Source organism: Nothoprocta perdicaria, unplaced genomic scaffold (assembly GCF_003342845.1).
Source record: "Nothoprocta perdicaria isolate Ctin4 unplaced genomic scaffold, notPer1 scaffold_409, whole genome shotgun sequence".
Lineage (NCBI taxonomy): Eukaryota > Metazoa > Chordata > Aves > Tinamiformes > Tinamidae > Nothoprocta > Nothoprocta perdicaria.
The window spans coordinates 27764-48732 of NW_020455654.1; the positions used below are offsets into that span (position 1 = coordinate 27764).

At 37.4% G+C, this 20969-nt stretch overlaps 2 protein-coding genes across 3 annotated transcripts; one reads left to right on the forward strand and one right to left on the reverse strand.

Annotated features, from left to right (window-relative positions):
- The first annotated feature begins 1756 nt into the window (after positions 1-1756).
- TRAPPC3L (trafficking protein particle complex 3 like) lies at positions 1757-20969 on the forward strand. The gene is made up of 5 exons (XM_026045660.1): positions 1757-1863; positions 7382-7479; positions 9277-9376; positions 19189-19374; positions 20091-20969. Exons 1-5 carry the CDS (start codon positions 1822-1824, stop codon positions 20208-20210), a joined length of 546 nt encoding a protein of 181 aa, XP_025901445.1. The 5' UTR covers positions 1757-1821; the 3' UTR covers positions 20211-20969.
- On the reverse strand, positions 14715-18855 carry LOC112952757 (calcium homeostasis modulator protein 5-like). 2 transcript variants are annotated; one of them, XM_026045659.1, is made up of 3 exons: positions 18641-18855; positions 18189-18307; positions 14715-16120 (listed from the first exon to the last, which is right to left on the reverse strand). In XM_026045659.1, exons 1-3 carry the CDS (start codon positions 18726-18728, stop codon positions 15731-15733), a joined length of 597 nt encoding a protein of 198 aa, XP_025901444.1. In that variant the 5' UTR covers positions 18729-18855; the 3' UTR covers positions 14715-15730. The 2 variants fall into 2 exon arrangements, with proteins under 2 accessions (XP_025901444.1, XP_025901443.1); XM_026045658.1 differs by having other exon boundaries at positions 18189-18855.

The following is a 20969-nucleotide window of genomic DNA, read 5'->3' on the forward strand; positions in this document are numbered from 1 at the left end:
TCCAAGAAATGGATCCAATCCACTGTTGACTTGTTTCCCTCAGTGGAGCCATTTGATTCCCAGTTTATTTGGATRTACTGTTGCTATTTCATGCTGTTTCTCTAGCATATGCAAATTTTTAAAAGACATAGTACATAATATCAAATTCACATAGTTCATATTATATATRTGATTTTACATATATGTATTTATATATTCATATATGTATTTTCTAAACAAAGCCATTTTGTTCTTACCACATATTTTGCCTTCTTGTCCACAATGTTCCTTCATGATGGTAATATTAATAATGCAGATCAACATCATACATCGTTATATTCAGTACTGAATAAATAAAATGGTGCTCATTTATAGATAGCCTCAAGGACTTTGTGATGGTTTCACTCCGGATAAATTAAAGTAATGATAATCTTTCAGAGCTGCTTTTAGAAATATAGTGCAGTACATTTTCTTCCAGAGCGTAGAATATCTTCTGCAATAAGAGACATATTTGGTGCTTGTAGCTATTTGTAGATGATCTAAGAAACCTATTTCAAACTCGATTTAGTAATCTGAGTAGTTTTCTGGAGAATATTAATACCTGACTTTTATAATCTATTTAAATTTAGGTATGTCATATGCCTGCAATAGTTTCTCTTAAAAAAGGGAATCTGATTTTACCATGCCTAGAAAAAGATRGCAGAGCTTACCACATATGGTCCTCAATGCTGGATTATTTCAYGTAAAATGAAAGCTCTTTGGATGCCTGCTTGGCACAGTGCGAGCCCCAAATCCTTGTATTTCTCATATTCTATTTGTTGTCTCATGTCATAACTTTGAAGTACTGTTTTTTTGTTTGTTTTGTTTTTGTAAATAAATTAATCCCCCTTATTTCACATAACGGACATCTGCTCTTTTCTGTAAGTATGAAGTAAGATATAGCTTACCCTAACACTAAATCTAATAATTAATTCAAATCTAACAAGTGCATGTCATGCAGGTGAGGCCACATGCTTCTATTTCCTTATAGCAACATGCTAGAATTTGAAGTCTGAAACAGGAATGTATGTGGGGTGGTCCTGTAGGGAATGAAAACTAGCTGATTCATTTATAAATTTACTAGTAAACATGATTTAAATTTGTGTCAAGTCTAAGCTAACAGAATAGGGCAAATTTATGTAAAAAGAAGTTGAAAAAAATAATATGAACTTTCCTGGATGCTGGTAGAAGCAAGTTTTACAAGCAGGATATTAGCAATGAGATAAGATCTATTGGAGATATCAGTAATGGAACCACCATTTGCAAAAGCTGACAGTGTTTGCAGGAGCACAGTTTATTCTTTGGGTAATCTAGATCTTCCTGCCAGCTTTGTACTCCCAGAACGGAGCTTTTATTAACTCTCCAAAAAACAAAAACAAAAACAAAAACAAAACAAAACAAAAAAAAAAAACCCACAAAAAATAGAGTGTATTTGTTGTCTGTCCATTAAAGCCTAAGACTTGCAAATCTCTTGGGACTGCATGGTTTGACTTCCCATGTCTGCTTGCTGTGCATTTGATTAAAATCTGTTCTTATGGATAGAGCAGTTATTTCTGTTTTTCAGAGGCAAATCTGCTGCCAACCAGATTCCTCCCAAAAGGCTTACTGCATGCAGAGAATAGGAGGAGCATCAGCAGCATTACAGAACGCAGCAAATGCACCTCCTGCAAAGGCAGAAGAGCAGAGAGGACAAAACTTTAGAGAAGGGGAGAAGGAAGTACAGTAACAGAGAGAAGATCATGCTGCTTGAAGAAGGAAAGATCTAAACGGACAGTCAAGTACTTCAGGCATTGCACAAGCAACATGTCAAAACCAACAGGAAGAAAGCAAGACAATCACAAAATAGTAAGACTTTTTAATAATCTGAAAACAAAATTGTGCATGGAGCTAGAATCATTTGTTATTGAAATAATGTTTTGTACAGTTATGATTTAAGAATAGCTTATAAGCAGACTTTTTAGTAAGAAATCCTGGGGAATAGTCTGCCAGCATTTATGGGTACATTGAGATGCTCTTATGAGCTATCAACAAGCTGCCAGGTTTAAAGCGAATAAAGCTGTGGCATAAAGAAAGACTGTCCATAGGAGCCGAAGTCTGTTTAATTCTGAGCAATAAATGATAAGATCTGCTCTAGGAACCCTGTTATCTCTCCAGCTACCTTGACAGTGATATGAAATGATTTTGAAGACAAAGCTCCGCTCCTGATCTGGGAGAAGCTGTACCAGCCACATCTSTAGCACATGAACAGTTACAGGTGTAGACAGTTCAGCTGGGGCTGCAGCACAGCTGGCACTCACTGTGTGCCTCCTGGATAGCAGACCACATCTTGCTTTGGGGATTGTGTTGTGTAAGCAGAAGTCCTTCTTCATCCTCCTAATATGCATTTTCACAGGATTGTAACACCTGGCTTTTAAGGCTAAAATCTGTGTTTGGGGAAACAGTGGTAAACTTTAACTATTTTCTTGGAATGATGATTTTGACCATTGAGGTCATAGCACAGAATTATATCAAGTAGAAGTTATGTGGACCAAAAYTTCCTTCTTTTTCTTCACTTTCTGTTAATATTCTTCTGAAATTCTAGTAGTTGTTTTAAATATACTGTATGCAAGATTCTCCCAAGAGGACTTCTTAAACTGCATGGTCATAAAAAGTTTATTTTGTACCATTAAGGTTACTGATTCTTATTGTTCTCTAGATGTGGTATCTAACRTATGACAAAGTCAGATAGTAAAATCCTATTTAAAGAACATTTGGTCTTCAACCTTTTTTTCTGGGAACATGGAACATTGTAATCTTGAAACTTTTTTTTTTCCAGAAAAGTGGGTGATTTATTTTGTTTTGAAGCATGAAGTGGGTTACCTCATTTCAATGTGCTCCTTTGTGCTTCAGAGTTTGTTTCAGTGAATTGCAAGTCAGGGGATTAAATTCATCACCTAAGAGTCAGTTCAGGRAGAGATTCATCTTCAAGTATATATTTGTGATGGTCTAGGCCAGAAAGCAGCACAAGGATGACTGACAAGTGATGTGGGCAGCTGTTGCAGAGGGCAATGGCAGTCTCAAGTGCCAAAGTAACAGGAGCAGAGGCAGAAAGTGCAGCTTCCTGGATGGGATGCATAGGATGTGCTGAGCTCATCACTGGGAACAGGAGGAGGAGGAGGTGCACTTTGTTTCCCACCTGGTATTGAGTGCCTGCCCCTGGATGCTCTGCCAGGCATTTTTCTGCTCAAGCTCCCACCCATMCATGGTGTTTTCCAAGGGTCAACCAGGAATGTAGGTTCTCTAAACCAGGATTTCTACATCAGCCAGACACTTTTGTGTCAACAGTTTTCAGTTCTGACAGGAAAMACACTCTCTGAAATTCCATGTTGCTGCGTGTTTTTTTTTCCCCCCAGGAACTTCAGTTCACCACASAGTGTGTTATCTCCCTTAATGACACAAACAAGTAAAATTACTAAATTATACACACATACAATTTTGCAYGAGACAGTGTGAGCTCTCTATAGGTCAGTGTTTGTGCCCATGCAGAGGCCAGTGATGACATTTGGACCTCGTTGCTCTGTCTCTGCAGGAACTCATTGCATGGCCACACCTCAGATTAAATTTACAGTTTGTCCTCAGTTCACTCTTCTAAAGAGCTGACAAATTCATTACTGCTGTTGTTTCATAAGGAGATATACATTTGTTTCTGCTGTAGATCAGGCAATCATGTAGAAAATCTATGTGCTAAAGAAATGATGTAGTGAAAAGTTTTCATTCCCATGGAGAACTTGGGGTTCACTGAAGTTACAATACTAAGTTTCCTCAGAATCTCTGTCAAAGAATGAAAATTATTGACTGTCTACGATTATTTTACTGTCAGTCCAAAGAGCCAAAGTGACACAATACAGAAATAAGGTGATACTGGTTTCAAAACAAAACAAAAAAAAAAAGCAATAGTACTGTCCCCTTGTGGAAAAATAGTTCCATCTAAAAATGTTTAAGTGTAAAAGTGTAATTAGGACACATACGTATAAACTAAAGTGTGAGGAAAATACTAGTATGGAACAGAACATACATAATGTTGAAGAACAACAAGGAAAAAAAGTCACAATGTTTTTTCTGGCACACTCAATTATTAAAACACAGACACAAAATTTCTAAGACTGAGGTATGCTCAGAAGCAGAAGTCTAAGTGCATTGGAGAGCTTCAGGGTCAAAGATAAAAATACCAGGAAAGTTTATGTSAGTCTGTGGTTACTCAGTCCCTAAAAGACAAAGGAACAGAGAGAAAGAGAAAACTCTTTTATGTGGATGGCTCAGTCCCACCCAGGTCTTCAGGAACCTACAGCCTTTATTGAAAGCCTGAGAGCTCTCTGGATGGTTAATGGGATTTTAATAGCAACTGGAGTAGTGGAGAATTTCCAGCAGGCTTTAAGTCAATTAAGATTATGCCAATACCTGGAACGGGAACATGGGATGGAGGACAAAGGTGTGCACTCAAAAAAGAAAAAAGAACTATAATATAATTTATGGCAATCTGCATGAGCTCATGGGGAAAAAAGAGATTTTGTCTTATAAATTGATTTTTTAATTGAATTGCTAGTGTGGCTGATAAATCTAATTGTGTTGTTATAGTATGGTTAGGTTTCTCTAAGGCATTTGTCTTATTACAGAATCATATTTTCTTGAGACTAGGACAACACAGAACCTGCGTGAAATCCATTTACTGCATCAAAATCTTGTTACCTAAAAATTGGCCAAGTGTGCAGTATTGTAAATAGAAGYTATTACCAAGGCTAATTTAGGAAACAATCTTAAACTATTTAACTTTTTTAACCAGGTCCTGTTGAAAAAGGGAGCATTTTTTAAACTCCAAACTCTAGATGCAATGGAAGCAGGAGGAAGTCTTTCTTTCCTTCCCCCCAAGATTTTTTATACTGCTGTCATTGGCGTTTTTTTTTTTTTCTAGGTTATAAACTCAAAAGCACCTCCAGTCTACCCACCTGCCAGAGGCCATAGCATTTTCTTGAATTTGTGTCCAAAAAAAAAAAAAAATATTGAGAGCAAAAGTACCCCCTCCTTAAAGGCCAGGTGCTGTTCCTACCAAATACAGTCCATTCTGCAGCACTGTGGAGCTGATAAAGCAGGTTCCTATGTTCAAGCAGAAGAGAAGAAAACTTTACTCCAACTTGGTGAACAGCTAAGRATCCCAACCTAGTGCTTGAGACAGAATTTGTGCAGAGACTTTGATGTCTTCCATTGCCCTTAGTGCTGCAGGACATCATGCAACTCCTCTCCTTGGCACCCAGCTCTGATCCTTACCCAACCTCACCCATGTCAGGCAGCCATATCAGCCACSACTGCTACGTTAGCCACCTCAGACAGTATCTCTTAAGAATGGTTAAAAAAGCACTTGAGCTTTAGCCACCTTTAAAGCTCATAACGAGCTTTAGCCATCTTGTCTGGTTAATCAGACCATGTATGAGATTAATTCAATTTAATATTAGCTTTCATTTTAAGAGTCTGTTTTTGGGTGTGGATAATGGAGATGCGATGTGGCCCTGGAAAACCTAGAGCCAAAGTAAGACAAAACCACAATATTCATTCTGGTTTCAGTTACAATTCAAAATCTGCTGTTTGTGACCATTTTGTGGTGGCATCAATAAGGAATCCAGATCACAGACCAGTGTTGCATTGAGAAGAGCCATGAAACTGATTCATGGCAGTATGATTTACATTTCTCATTAAATTGTATTTGCATTTCATAGCGTGACATTGTTTTTCCTTCTTTTGACTACTCATTGACAGATAAACAAAGAATTTTATGAACCTATGTCATTTTTCCTCTGTACTCCTTTTTATATTGTAGGACTGGCATTTACCTACTATTTCATCCTTCCCCTCTGCACATCACATGGTACAAACCAATTCTCTATTTTATAGTTTTGTAGCTAAGAGTTTCAGAAGTAAATATCCACATATATACATGCATCATTCATACATCATTCCTTCTTGGAAAATCATCTTGTTCTTCCAATAGGCACCTTAAAGCACTGTGTTTATTATACTATACAAGATCCTAAACACATACATAGGCCTGGGCAGGTTCCTACTTTCTTCAGATCTTCTCAGTCACATCAGTCAAGATAATTGCTTCTATGTGGGCCAGTGCCCATCACCACCAAGCAGGAGGGGACAACTTCTCCTCTAGCTCCCTGGCACTCTCGCCCTCAACAATCTGGTGATGGAGCAGTTGACATAAATACTTTCTGGTTAGTGTCAACTGTTAGCAACTCCACCAGCACATTGGAAGCAAACTGGATGATTTTGGTGACACTACCTGTTTAATTACTTAGGTTATGTTCACAGCGAACCTGCCTCACTAGCTGTACCTGTCTGTGGAGACGCTCCTCAAGCAGATGATGGCTCTAAATATGAGTCAGCGAAGGATGCCTGAGCCTGCACTGACAAATGTGAACTCATTTGTTAAATGAAAGTTAAAAAAAATGAGGCTACTCTGTGGATGGGTTGAAGCTATCTTAACTATGATGTTAGCTAATTTTAGCCACATTTCCTAATGTAGATTAATCTTCAAAGAGAAATCGGTATTTCCACAATTAGCCAACTCATGTGAAGATGTGTAAGCATTTACCTGCTGTGGTAGTAAATGGCATTTTAAAAGCAGGGTACACTAGCAATAGGACCTACTTTTGCTTACTTAAATATAGTCGAGATGTCAACATGAGCCTGTCCAGGTATTTGGAGAGATAGTGTCCCATGTTATTTGTAAAGATTTCTAAAGAAATAGAAATGTTAATGGGATCAATTCTTTCCTGCTTTCCTTGTTGTGTTGTGTATCATTCACACTTGTGCTGAATGTTAGTATGTTTTGTGTGTATGTGTGTGTACTTTGTATTCTGGGAGGGGTAAAGAGCTAATGATTGAATCAAATCAAATGTATCTTTTTGAAGCAACAGGAGTTTCTCTGTACAGATTGCTTTTCAACTTATAAAAAGAGTACTGGCTCATTGACTCAGTTATTCTTCCAACAGTTAAGTGCTTACCATTAATTTTGAAAGGTATTTATCAATGCAGCATATGTATGTCTTGTTATAAGACTTAATAATTTGCACGATTAAAATAGTAGTATCCCAGCAAATGATATTTCATGAAAGCAAAATCTCTGCACAGAGACTCGGATGATAATGAAGTAGATTCTGTCAAATTCAAAGTGACGATTTCACTGGTTATAATCCAAGGACAAAAATTTCTTATTAATAATATGTGTGTTTTTACTTGTTTTTAATACAGTAGCAGCCTTAGAAGTGTGATACAATTTTGATCACAGTTTGTTTCATTTTCACCTTTCACTTTTTTCTGGCAGAGCAGAGAACTTTTTGTCCTCACGTATGGTGCTTTGGTAGCCCAGCTGTGTAAGGACTATGAAAAAGATGAAGATGTCAACACTTGTTTAGATAGAATGTAAGTAGTAAATTTACTCATCATTAAAATATTTATGTTCACCTACATAACTGTTTGTCCAACTACATATTTCCTATGAGCTTTATGTCTGTTATCTTTTTTTGAGTTCCAGAGCTTTATTTAGAACAGTAGAAAGTATGAGAATGAGATTCAAAATTCTACCAGTAACATTTGGCAGAATGGAGTAACATTTATTTATGAATAAAATAAAAAATATCAATGATTAATTTTTCAGTTCTGCTAAGAGGTGTGGAGGGAATAATCTGATAGCTGTCACTTCTTTCTTGTTAATCCTTTGTTCACACTAAACAGAGTAGACACTTCACAATCAGACTTCCTTGCTAAAGCTTGGTAAGCTACAGTCCAATATCTACTGATGGAAGAGAGAAAAAAAACACTGATCTGGAGAAAAAGTCATATTATCACAAACTGAAAGTTGGCAACATTCCTTCAGTAGTTATTTGATATTAATCCTTCATTCAGCTATGATGAAAATGGTACATTTTAAAAATATAAGGTTATTTTGGATTATTTTGGGTTTATTATTGCAGAAATTAGGAAAAGGTAGATTGAGGAGGTTTGGAGATATATTTCATGTCTTATATTGTCATTATTATAGCTGTTATAGCTACTTGTCAACCAAATATTCATTTGACTTTCCAGATATGAGGCATAAAATTTAAAAAGCATCTAAATACTTTCTTGTACATCAATAATACACACTTTGCTAACAGTTGACGACATTTACCAACATTATTGATATTGATACTTAGATAATAAATAAATATTTCATAATTTTCTGGTGGATTACATATTGTTATTTTGAACCTCACTCTGCCAGGAACACTTTTTGTCTTGTCATTGCATTAGACATCAGATCACTTTTTGACTTCTTGTCCTCAGACACAAAATAAAATCAGTGAGGAACTTTCCATTGACTACAGCCTGCTTTACAAAGGACGTAAGATGTTAAGAATATCCACTTAAATGGAAATGAGCAATTCCACAAAAGCATTTCTGTATTATTTTGAATTCTTTCATCATGTTTTTGTCAATCTCATTAACTTTTCCCTTTTCAAAAAAATGCTTACTTTCTATTGTATTTCTATTCTATACACTGTGTATGTACTGACCTATGTTGATATATGAGAACAAGCAATGAATATTTGTTTTATGAAAAAAACATTATTTTTTATCTTTTTTATTACCCTTTCTTTTCTCAGGAATTATATTATTTTAAATGCAAAATGCAATCTATACCTTAACTGGCAACCTTTGGATTCTTTCCAAAGTTAGTAGGTGAAGGGAGAGAGCAAATTAGAGAGAAAGAAGGAAAAGTAGGAAATTTGAAGGGAGAAAAAAAAAAGGATAAAAGGAAAAGAACCAGCTGTGAGTCCATTTCCTATTGGTTTGCCTGATACTGGRACTCTGCGATGAGGATGCCAAGTGTTGTATAAAGTCCATGACAACACCAGGGATGAATGCTGTGACTTGAAGAAGCAATTATATACATATATTTATATATCTCTGTATAGATATGTGTGTGTACAGTATATATATTCAACATTCATGTAATGTTTGTTAAGTAGGAAGAATTTAAAGGATTACAATTTCTTATATGACTACATAAAGAACAGACCCCTTATACCACAAAATGTAGAAATAAGAATCAAGTCCAACAAAATCTAGTATCTTCAAAGTCATTTATTCAGGAACATGCATCTGTTTTGCTGAGAAACTGCAAGGGACAAAATACCCCTTTTTGGCTGTTGTTATCTTCCTTTATTTTTCCTTTAGGGGGTATGGCATTGGCATAAGGCTGATTGAAGATTTTTTAGCTCGTTCAGCTGTGAAGAAATGTCGCAGTTATTCTGAAACTGCAGACATGATTGCACAGGTAAGTGAGATTTATATTCTCAGGAGATTGGTCACCTTCAGTGGTCTCAGYTTTTCCTTCTTTCTTTCATCGTTTTTCTTCAAAAATGTATGTACATCTTCTGATGTATATACTGCTCTATGTAGTACAGCTGTATTCATATACTGCTTTATGTGCATCTGCTGTTGTCTCTCAGAAATGACTGTTCTCCACAATCAAACACATGTGCTTCCACTGTGTTAAATATGGCCTTCTTTTTTTCTTGTCTCTAACTTTACATCACTTAGTAGCACATAGAGGTATGGCTGTAGAGAGAAGACCTCTAGTTCTGTTTCCATGGCATAATGGGTAAATACCAGGTTGGAAAGGAAAGCATTCAACAGGGCACAGGAAATGTGATGCTTATGCTTAATTATGCATTTTGCATGTGGTCTTGCTAAGCCCACAAAGGTAAGTTTGTCACAAAGGGTCATCAGAACCACAGACTTTGTTCACATGGGCATTAGTTTTACATAAGAGCGGAGGACAAAAAATTCTAAGTGAGATATAGGCTACTAAACCCTGACCTAACCTGATCTTAATATCAGATGCTGACATGCTCTTAAACTTCTACTTTCAAGAAGATTTAACACTCTTTCCTAGTAGACTATTAGATGCTTTAGAAGAATAAGAAAGTTTCTTTTGGTTTACTGCAGACAAGTTTTTTTCTTCCACTCCCACCAGAGGATGTGGCAAATAACAAAAAAATTACCCACTTTTAACAGACTTACAGTTGTATGTTTTGACAATTTATTCCTGCCGTCTGAACTCTCTTCAGCATTTAACTTTAAAAAAGATAATATTAGGAAGAAGCTGCAGGATTTTATGCAAAAGCAAGTCTCCATGGAAGAAGAGAGTAATTGTAAGAAAAGAAAGTGAGAGCAAAGTTATCCTCACTACTCACAAACCAAGATGATAAAATCAATATGGGTATTTCTCCCCTGCCTTTGATGGAAAATTCCTTTTTACTGAACAGTGTTTTACATGATTGTGAGCCAATAAAGATTTGGGAGGGAGCTCAGTGGCAGTATAAAGGCTTTAGAAGATATATTTTTGCCCCTAGGACAAATCAGACAACCGGAAGACTGCTACAGAAGTTCTCAGGATGTCCAATCCCCTCAGACTACTGTTCCACTGTAAAAGAGACGGTACTTCAGAACTATTCAGTGAGCTCAGATTTTCAGATACCCAGTCAGATTACTGTAAATGAACCTTTTTGTCCTTAATGATCTTCATCTGTAAGTGTCAGCTATGTCTGGCCTTTCCTGACRACAAAAATTACCTGTACTTTAGGGGAAAGAGCTGCCTGCTAGGGCAGTCACTTGCTTTAAGGGGAGACCTGAGCATTATTTCTGCTTTAATTAATTGAACAGAAAATCATGGAAATCCATTTGCTCATTTGGGGAGACAAATGTATGCCTGGCATGCTTTGAATCACTTAGAACTACCTAAGGGATCTAAGTGCTTTTGATCACTTAGAACTGCTAGAACTACCAGCAGCAGCTAAGTTTGAACATTAATGCTTAACCTTTAACTACAGAACAGAGAAAGAGCTTAGTGTCATAAGGTAGCAGTATATGTTGAAAGCACTGTAGTGTCCTGGTACAGAGTGCACACAGATGTTACCAGGTGAGGTGTGACTCTCTCAGAAATTCCTAAGTTACATCTGACTGAAATAGAAGAACAGAAGTTATATTTTCATTTAAAATACTTCTCATAGAGGAACTGATGGCTGTCATAGAAAAAAAAAAAAAGACACCATTTCATCTGCTGTTGTTGATAAGGCTGTAAAGCACATCATGGCACATGCACAAGTGCAAAGCACATTCATATACCAGAGTGTGCCCAAGTTTCAAGGCAGAGCAGGTGACATTACCCAAATGTCAATCAGAACCCATTGGCTCATGAAAGAATGAAAACTAAATTATTTCTAATTAAAGCACCTCAAAACAGCCTCTGGATTTGAGTGACATATAGCAGGATCAGGATGATGTGTAACAAGGCTCCTAAGGAAGCTGCGGCAAAGCAGAAGATGCATTCATGATTCCAAAAGAAGCTGAATGGAAAACATATGATAAGCAGTGTCTTAGTCACTGTGTTAAAATAGATCACCTAATTTAAAAATGTTTTTAGGGTGCTCTTATTTTTCTCTGGATTTTTGTATATATAACCCTATATCTGTTTTACTGGGTCTTGATCTGCCTCTTCACAATTTTCTTTCTTTTCAGTGATGTAGTACAGCAGTCATTCTTCAGTACAGAAGATTCAACAACAAAATACATGGAGAAATTAACCATGGAAGCAAGGAAAAAGGCACTGCTTTCCTTATACTTTAAAAGGAGACTTGTTGAGAGAAGTAATATTACTTACAAAGATTGGAGCGATCTTTAAAGCACACAGTCCCTTGAACAGACTATATTTAGCAGACTAAGAGGAAATCTGTAGTAGGAGTATAACCTTCTTGGGACAAAATATGATATGCAAAACATTTATAAAATTCTTTGACAAAATAATTTTGATGTAGTCTCTAAGGGTATTTTTCAGAGACAGATACTAAAAAAGGCATACATAAAATGACTGCAAATATGCTGCAAATATGACTGCAAATATGCTGTTGAAGGTGTTGGTTTGAAATTACACACTTTTTAGATGAAAACTGTAAAACTGCTTACTAGTAGGCTTAGCTCTTCGTAGGTACAAATCTGTTAAAGAGTGAATGTGTAGAGTAAAAACAATTAAAAGATTGATTAAATAAAACATTTAAGTAGTTAAGGCAGTTAAAACTGAACATCTGTAAATGTAGCTGGGATCTTACTGTCCTATAGAAAGCAAAGGAAAGATCCATGGTAGTATATACAGGGACTGATTAGGTTAGTGCCTTCTTAACTCTTTCAATAGTGCTAGACTGTATTTGAGCACCACTGAAACATCTTGCTACTCAAGAAAGATGGTCTGCTGGGTAAGGGTTAACAAAGCCAAAATGATAGGTTTTTGGTTATTAACTGTGCATGGGTTTCTTTTTTGACATTGTGAGGAATAATCTCATTGAGTTGCAATCATAATTTTTGAAAAAATTATAGTAATGCTTTTTTTTTTGCCTCATATGGGTGTCATTTTGAAGGTATGCCTATAAGAGTGTCTAAAATGTTTTCTTTTTCTTTCATTTCATACATATTAAAAGAAGACAGATTTATGGATGCACTTTTCAAAACTTTTTGCTCATTTGAGTCCTCTCAAATGAACAAAAATGTTTTGCAAACATTGCAACAAAAAAATGTTTTGCAGACACAAAGAAAGACCGAAAGACCTTTATTTTTCCCTCAGAGAAATTGTGTGTGGCAGTTTTAAAAGAGTTTGTAGCTTAAAAAAAAAATTCTGACCTATTCATTAAATTACTTGTACAGTTGCTTAAGTTACTTATTCCTCAGAAGATTTTCTTTCCCAATTTTCATTTTACTGCTTTTTGATTTTCTGTTAGTTTGATCCTCTAAGGCACTACAAACAAGCCACTGGTTTTGCATAGTTTCCATGCAAGTTCCTTTTTACTCTGGAAATTTTAACAATAGAATTTGGAAGGAGCTGTGATGGAACACACAGCTGAAACTCATTTTTTAAAAGCATCTGAAGGAGAGTTAGCCCGCTTAACTTGTTATTGCTCTTGTAGCAAAGACTTGGAATGTGACCGAGTAGAGGATATACGATAGAAGTACAGTGTTTAAATGAGAAAATTGGGTTTTGACTCAGAAGAGTAAACTGAGGGGCAGAATACAGAACTGAGCAGAAGTTTTCAGTTTATTTATAAGTTTTAGTGGATATCAGAGTTAATGCAAAGCCTAAATTTTCCAAGAGAAAGCATTGATTCTGCTGGTCTTCTGTTATTTTGTTTCATTTTTCTCACCCTGTTTCATGTAGTGTCAGACATAAATCCTTCCCCTTTTTGGGTTGCCACAGTGGCAGTCAGGGGCCACATTGATATGAAACAGCTTTAGCAATAGCTGCTTGGAGGACAGAGACAGACTTGCCAAAATCTGATTTTAGTGGAAAACATAGAGTCAAACTGGGGTTTATTTTTGTCTGCTTTTGTAAAAGTTTTCCTGTAGCCGCATGGCAATTGTTTTAAACCACAAGCATTTGGGAAAGAAAACCCAGCCAGAATAACAAGGCCCTGGGAATGGGGATCAGTGAAGGACGTAGGCTCCTGCCAAGTTGTCATTGCAGCACGTAACGTTTAGCAGATGCTGGAGAGCAGCTCTAGCAGTGAGGAGAGGAAGATCCTGTTCAGTGTCGTGGTGCCTTTTCCCTGCCAAGGAGGGAGGTGGGGATGGGCATGAGGTGCTGGAGATGGGGCCGGGCACGAGGTGTTGGGGCATCTGTCAGGAAAAAGGAGAGCAGCAGGCAAGTGGGAAGGGATATTTATCCTGGAGCTTAGAGAGTTGTTGCAAGAGAAGAGCCTTTGGAGATAAATGCATGTGTAGTTGCTGGGCTGCAAAGCAGKAGCTATGTAGGTCTTTTCTGCACAGCCTCCTTCCAGCAGATTGCATAATCCATGGAGTAAGTGGAGCTTCCCAAATGCTCCGGCCATTTGCTGTCATGAATATTTAGCAGAGTGAAAATGCCTGATTAGGTGACCACCTGCAGGTCTGACTTGTTGGTGTCACACATGCCTGATGCTGTAACTTTSATTTTGACAACATTTCCTCTGCACTTCGAGATGCAGCAGCTAAACGTGGACATAAAAAGATAATGTATTTTTTAGAGTGCTGCAAAGTGAAGCATCTGGTATAAAATGCATTAAAGTGAAATCTGCCTAGAGATCACATGTTCTTCAAAACACACTGAGAAAATTTGAAGCAGGTAATGAAATTAGTTGTTGTATTTTATTAAAAGAAATTGGACTGCAAATGGACACCATTTTTTCCTTTCACTGAGCACAGTGAGTCTGAGCCATGAGAACAGAACAGCTGCAGAGATTACGTTAGTTTGTTGATAAGGGTCTTGTCTGAGCAGTGCAGAAATGTGATTCTTTGCAGGCTCACGGGGACTGAAAGTAAAATGCTGCACAAAAGCCTCCCAGTCATCCTTGGGAAAGAATCTTGGCAGAAACTTTCTACCCCCTTAATAAAATGTTTGCAGATTCTGGATACCCCATGTGAGGGCTATGTCATGAATTCCAAGCACATGAGGTAAAGCATAAAGATCAGGCATAAAATGTATTTATCAGAAATTCTGATTCTGCAGTAATTTCACCTGCCTTGCTTGCTGGTTCCTCTTGCTGAGACACATTCTAACTTTCCAAAGGTATTAAGAAAAATGGTCAGACTGCTGCAAAATATTTTCTTTGTTGTCTTAAAATGTGGAGTTTCTTTCCAGTCTGTCTCTTACATTGGCTCCAGGCCCAGCACAAACAGTATTCTGCAGTTTTGCAAGGTTGTATCAAATGTCCAAAATCCACCAATGAGAGCTTTATACTTTTTTACCAGATTTACAGTGGGAGAAGTGAATTAGAAGACTAGTCTGTGGAAGCCAAATATCAGCGATACAGTTTTGTTAATGCAACCCAGCATTAACACATGAACAGCTACTCTAATTATGGTATTTTGCTTGTTTGTTTGTTTTTTAACAAAAACGCAGGAATGTTAAGCCATTTTGGAATCTTGAGTTCTTCATACCCTAAAAAACTTTTGGATTTGACCACTGCAAGAAATTATATGACACCTCACTGTCAGTTGAGGTAGCTGTCCCATGTCCCATATAAACATGTCAGGACTGATGGATGTGACCATCCATGGTGTTGTAGGTGCAAGAAGAGACTGAAAGCACACAATTACCTTGAGTTACAACAGTACCTCAAATAGATGTTATGCCATGACRAATGACTTGAAAGCAAAGCCACTACATTCCATGGACTGTCAAATAGCCACCTATCTCTTTTATTACTATATACCTGCATTTTTAAATGGTATTACTYTATGATAGTCTCTTGATTTGTATAGGACAGGCATGCTATATAGGAAATTCTAGATAGGAAATTACTAAATCCAATTCTGAGAAGTCATTGTTGAGTCTTTTTGTTTTTTCCTGTCAGTGCTATCCTGTTTGGATCTGTYCTTGGCCCAGAGACAGTGCTCACAGAGCATGAGCTTTTGCTGACACTGAGAACTGAGACTGTTCTCATTGATAAGGAGAAAAAAATTAATTCCCCCTATCTGGAGCAGTCATGGAATTGAAGTGGAAAGTGAACAAGAACAAAGGCCATTGTGAACCGGGGAGACTAAAGCATCCAGAAATAAACTACATTAGGAAGACACTATAAAAAAGACTAAAAAACAATGTGATCTATGGTATTTCCCTTCTGTCTACAAAGTCCATCTCTGTCTCTCTTTCTTTACTGATTTCCTTCTGGCYTTGCTCAACTAGTCTATGAATTGTGCTGTAATGTTGTTCACTGCTGTTGAAAGAATAAAGCTGGGATGCGTCTTCCCATGCCTGAAAAGCTGGCAGGGGAACAGCTTCGGGTTTCCTGTTCTCAAAAAAGCTCTGCAGGTTTCTCTCACTCAGCTTGGTGGCGTAGAGCTGGAAAATCTGCTCCAGTTGCTCCTTCTCTTTCTCGACGTACGTCCTCCAGAACTTCAGCTGGAGGTGGCTGACTTTCGACTGGCAGCTGGCACAGCACGTGGTCAGCAGGGACAGGAAAGCGGTGATARCTATCACACACCAGCCTAAAATCTGGGAAAAACAAGAGACAGGCCCCAGTGACAACGCCACTTAAGTCAAGACTGTCCAACACAGTGATTGCTCTGAAGATGAATCGAATTTAATGCATACATATTAATGAGGCTTTCACAAATTGCCCAAAGGGGAAACAGATGAAGTCAGGACCAGGGCTTCTCAATATTGATCATTTGATACCTTTTTCCAAGGAAAGGGAAAGCCAGTGGTTTTTAACAGTAGAATGTAAAACTCTCAGGAAAACTTGGCATTAAATCTGTGTGTGCACAAAGGTATATAGACAACCTCAGTTTTAAATGATGCTGTTTTATAGTAAAGAGAATCTTGGAGGCTTGACCAGTGCAAAGTCAAATGCAGATGAAGGAACTGAACAGATCATCTCAAATTCACAATTTGTTTATAATTTCTTGCAACAAAAAATCATAAAAAGGTTAAATAATCCACTCAAAGATATAATGTTTGACTAAAGTACACCTGAGAGGAGGAGCAGTGTCTCAGTAATTTGGAGGGGAAATTGATGAGAGTTTCTAGCAAAAATATGATGATCTGTCTACAGTGTGTTTGAATTCCTCACTTAATTGTTACAGAGACGGAAAAGTGTGTAGGTAGGGGAATAAGCTGATAAAATTACCGGATGAAAAAAGGTTTCRGTTTTTTTGAAACTGTTAAATAATATTAACCATCAAGAATTAGGACAGAAAAGCAATGTTTAGAATCATGACAAACCAGAAAATTATAAAAAGGTAASTAACCTTTTTTCCAGGTCAATCTATATTTTAAACCACGAACATTTTGAGATGTGTTGCTTTTAGATTTTTTTGGAAGAAACAATTTTAACATTAGTTAGCTAACAAGAATATAAATGAGAGCTTTAAACTAAAAAGCTTCCTCTAATTTGTTTCCCAGGAGATTCGCTGAATTCTAAACAATTCTTGCTGACTTTTTTTGACCTTTATGAATTGTTTTTTTGTGGTAGAAAATAAATAAATGAAAACCATATAGAAATTTGCTTTTTCAGTCACTTTTGTGCTATCTGGTATTTATGAATAAGTGACATACTGTCCTTTTTAGAATCTTTCCACTTTATTTTAGCTTGAAGAAAGGATCTATGTATTGCCATGCTATCCACTGACTCACTTTTTGCTACTTCCTATACACGCAACTTAAAGCCTTTAAAACTATTTTTTGCCTTTGAAAACATTCAGTTAAATTTATCTGCATTCCAGCCTTTGCAAGTACTGTACTCTTTGTATGTGAACTGCAAAAAAACCTGCTTCCTGGCCTGGAAACAGTTCCAGATGGATGCAATCCCCTGACCAAAACTAACTGGCTCAAAAGATTATTTTTGATTTCTGCTGTTTCCTGGTTACCTTATTTCCATCATTTCTATAGTATTTTCTTTTCCTTTTTTTTTCCTTTCTTTTGATGTTTATGTCTCTAAATTTTCAAATGAAAGTTACAAGGCACTGAATAAAACTGTAGCACAGCAACATGTGAAAGGGTAATATGGTCTCAGCTTTGTATACTTGGATTGTTTTAGCTTGGCAGTTCTTTTCTTCTGGCAAGAGGAAAATATTTAACAAAGTACTGAAATGTGCAAGTTCATGAGATGGGATGAGAGCAATGCAAACTTAAACAAGTTATATAAGCAGTATGATACAATTCCCATTTTCTCTCATTTTCCCAATGTGACATAAGAATTCATTCCAGTTTACAAAAAAAAAATAATTGTTTTGATACAGACAGATTTTTTTTTTAATAGGACAGACCCCTTTAAAAAGATGTCAATTCTCAGTTCAGCCTCTTCAAACTGGAAGATTTGTTTCCATTCATTAGGGAAGGAAGTTTAGTTGTAATGATCCTGACTTCACTTGTGCTCCCCAGGGCTATGTCACAGCTCAGACGGCRCTAAAAGATTTAAGGACTGTATTTTGCAAAGCTGCATCATGCCAAAAACTTCAAGTGAAAGCAGTGATGCTACTTCAGCATCTGACATTAGAATCTTTCACAGACCTGAAAAAGCAGTAGTTCAAAGTATATGATGATCTTTAGTTGTTTTTCTTACCTGAGACTGTGCTTGCAGAGTTAGTTTGAGTTCCTCACTCTCTGGAAAGGACATGGTGCTTTTGCCACAGGAAACCTTGTGGAGCTCTTCAAAGCACTTAGCAGATTTGTTGTGACAAACTGCATGTAAGTAGGCAGGATTTTTTAAGCCACTCATGGCACATTCGTAGAAAGTCCCGTTGAGCAAAGCCACAGAGAGCCACATTACTGGGGCTACCAGAGCATTTAAAGTGATATGTCCAAAGACATAAAAGAAATAGCAAACATTGTCTTTTGGGAATATTTTTCTGGGATTCACCCAGCAGCCCGTAAAGAGTTTCCATGTCTTACTATTTAGGAAATATCCAAAAAYTAGCAAAACAAAAGCGGGAGCGAAGAGAAATACCAAACCATACCTGAAGTTTTCATTACTGCAGGGACATCTGAAAGCAACAAGAGAAAATATGCGCTCACCTCCCAGGGTCAGCAGCGCCATAAAACTGTAACCAATTGCAGTTTTCTGCTTCACTAAGAATTTCAGGATTGTTTGGAAAGTATCCATGTCCGATGCTCCCCAAAGAAGTTAAAAGTCAAGATGCTTTTGTCTGTGTTGCAGCAGTCTGCAGTGGCGGGTAAAGGAGAGCCTTTCAGATGAGAAATGATCTGCTGCCGCCTGCCTGGGTTAGTGCCGTCCAGAAAGAGCAGTGATGTCATGGTTTGCATAAACAAACTCCCAAGGSACCCTCTGCACAGCAGATGTTGCAGATTTACAGTGAAAGTAATCAGTAGAGCAAGAAACACAGAATAGCAAATTAGTTTGCCGATCAGCAATGCTGGATTTTTTTTGACTGCAGCTACAGATAAAAGCACATGTTCATCAGGTGCAGAACTTCTGGAGATGTGACCCAAATCTCCAGCAATATAATAATGGGCCTGATACGGATGCTAATGGTCGCAGGGGAGTGTGACTCTACCRAAAGCACATGGCAGGCTCACGTGGCAGAGTTTGCTCCTCTTTGCAGGTTGCCTTCAAGATGTATCTTGGGGTCACCCCTAGCGTGAGCTGCAGCAGTGCCGCGGGCAATGAGTTCTCCCTAATCCTGGACAAGAACCCGCTAGTGGACTTTGTGGAGGAGCTTCCCGCGGAGCGAGCCTCGCTTTGTTATTGCAACCTCCTCTGTGGGGTGATTCGAGGTGCCTTGGAGATGGTAAGGAAATGAACGGCTGCTTTCTCCTCTCTTTGTTAATGCACACCCAGAAGCACAGGAAGGTAAATTCCCATGTCCAGATAAAGGAAGGAAACTTAGTAGTACTAAGTATTAGTAATAGAATCAGAGAGATCTCTCAAAGCATCCGAAGTTTATTTGCTCTGTGCTTAAATGGAAGGCTTGTAGAAAAGAATAYATGGAGTTCATCCTTTAGAAGTGACTGAGTTGCAGACCCTGTGTGTCATTTTCTGAAACATTGCATTTGTTACTTTATTATGTTTCCTCCCGGGGAAAATCTATTTTGTCACATTTTCTATGTTTCAGAAAAAWTCAAAATGTATAGATATTACTTAAGTGAACTAACTGAAAAATTGTAGCAGCTTATATAAGACTAATTAAGAAATRTTTTGATAAGGAACAGTATATGACCATGGGAAATTTTGTGATTACACAATCAAGATTTATGTTCCCAGAACAAAGCAAAAGAGTGCACTGAAGATTAACATACTGTGCAATTTTTACCGTGCACATAAACTTCCTTTTTGTTATTTTGTTTTGAAAAGACATGAAAAATAGTACAAAACTCTTTCTTATGAAAGTTGTGAAAGAGAGTCCTCTTGTGGTGGGAGACAGGTAGAAAAAAATAATTTGCTCTTGAGAAAGGGAAGAAAACTGAACATTCTTCTGCTCAACTGATTRGTCCTAATTTCTTCTAGGTTCACTTATCAGCAGAAGTTACCTTCCTCCAAGACAAGCTGAAAGGTGATGCTGTGACAGAAATAGGAATTGTATTTTTAAAGAATACTGAAGACAAAAAGCACAAAAGAAATAAATGAAAGAAATACCAGGAAGAACTCTTGCCAAGCAGTATTTTGCTCCTTTTCTTTTTCCTGAAGAAGACATACAGGGTAAAATCTTTCACATATTTGAAAGGCAACAAGAGTCAGAAATTTAACACAAGATAGAGAGAAAAATCTTTCATATTCCATACAGATATCACTATAAAAGATCAAAGTGGCCTCATCCTTCTACTTCCTCACTTAACCATAAGCCTGAGCTCAATAGCAGTTTTACTGTCTCAGTCTTATGTGCATGCTGGATCCAAATATCTCTTCAGCTATATGTGACTTGGCTTTTCCCATCTGGTTTGCTGGTAATATTTCAAAGTGTTGTTGACAAGAGATGCTTTTCCTCTGCCTGTCTGTGATTAGGAATAATGACTACTACACTACTTTGTGCAGAGTCTATCTATATGTTTGGACATGTCATGGTTTGATCCATCGCCCTTTCAACCAAGTAGCCCCTTTGGTACAACTGCCTCTCTTCCCTTTGGTACCAAACAGAGGAAATTTCACCGATGGCCGGAACAGTTTTGTCATGACCAGACTGAGCACTGCATGGCCTAGTGTGTAGTCACTGCACGTGAGGAAACTGAAATAAAAATGTGGACACTGCTGTTCAACAAACTGGTGGGTAATTGTGTGTGTTTCTGCCTGGCCAGCAGTTCAATATATCCCATATTTGCCTTCCAAATGTGACTGAGATGTAGAGAAATACCAATCTCCTAGAGATCTGAGATACAGAAAAAAAAAAAA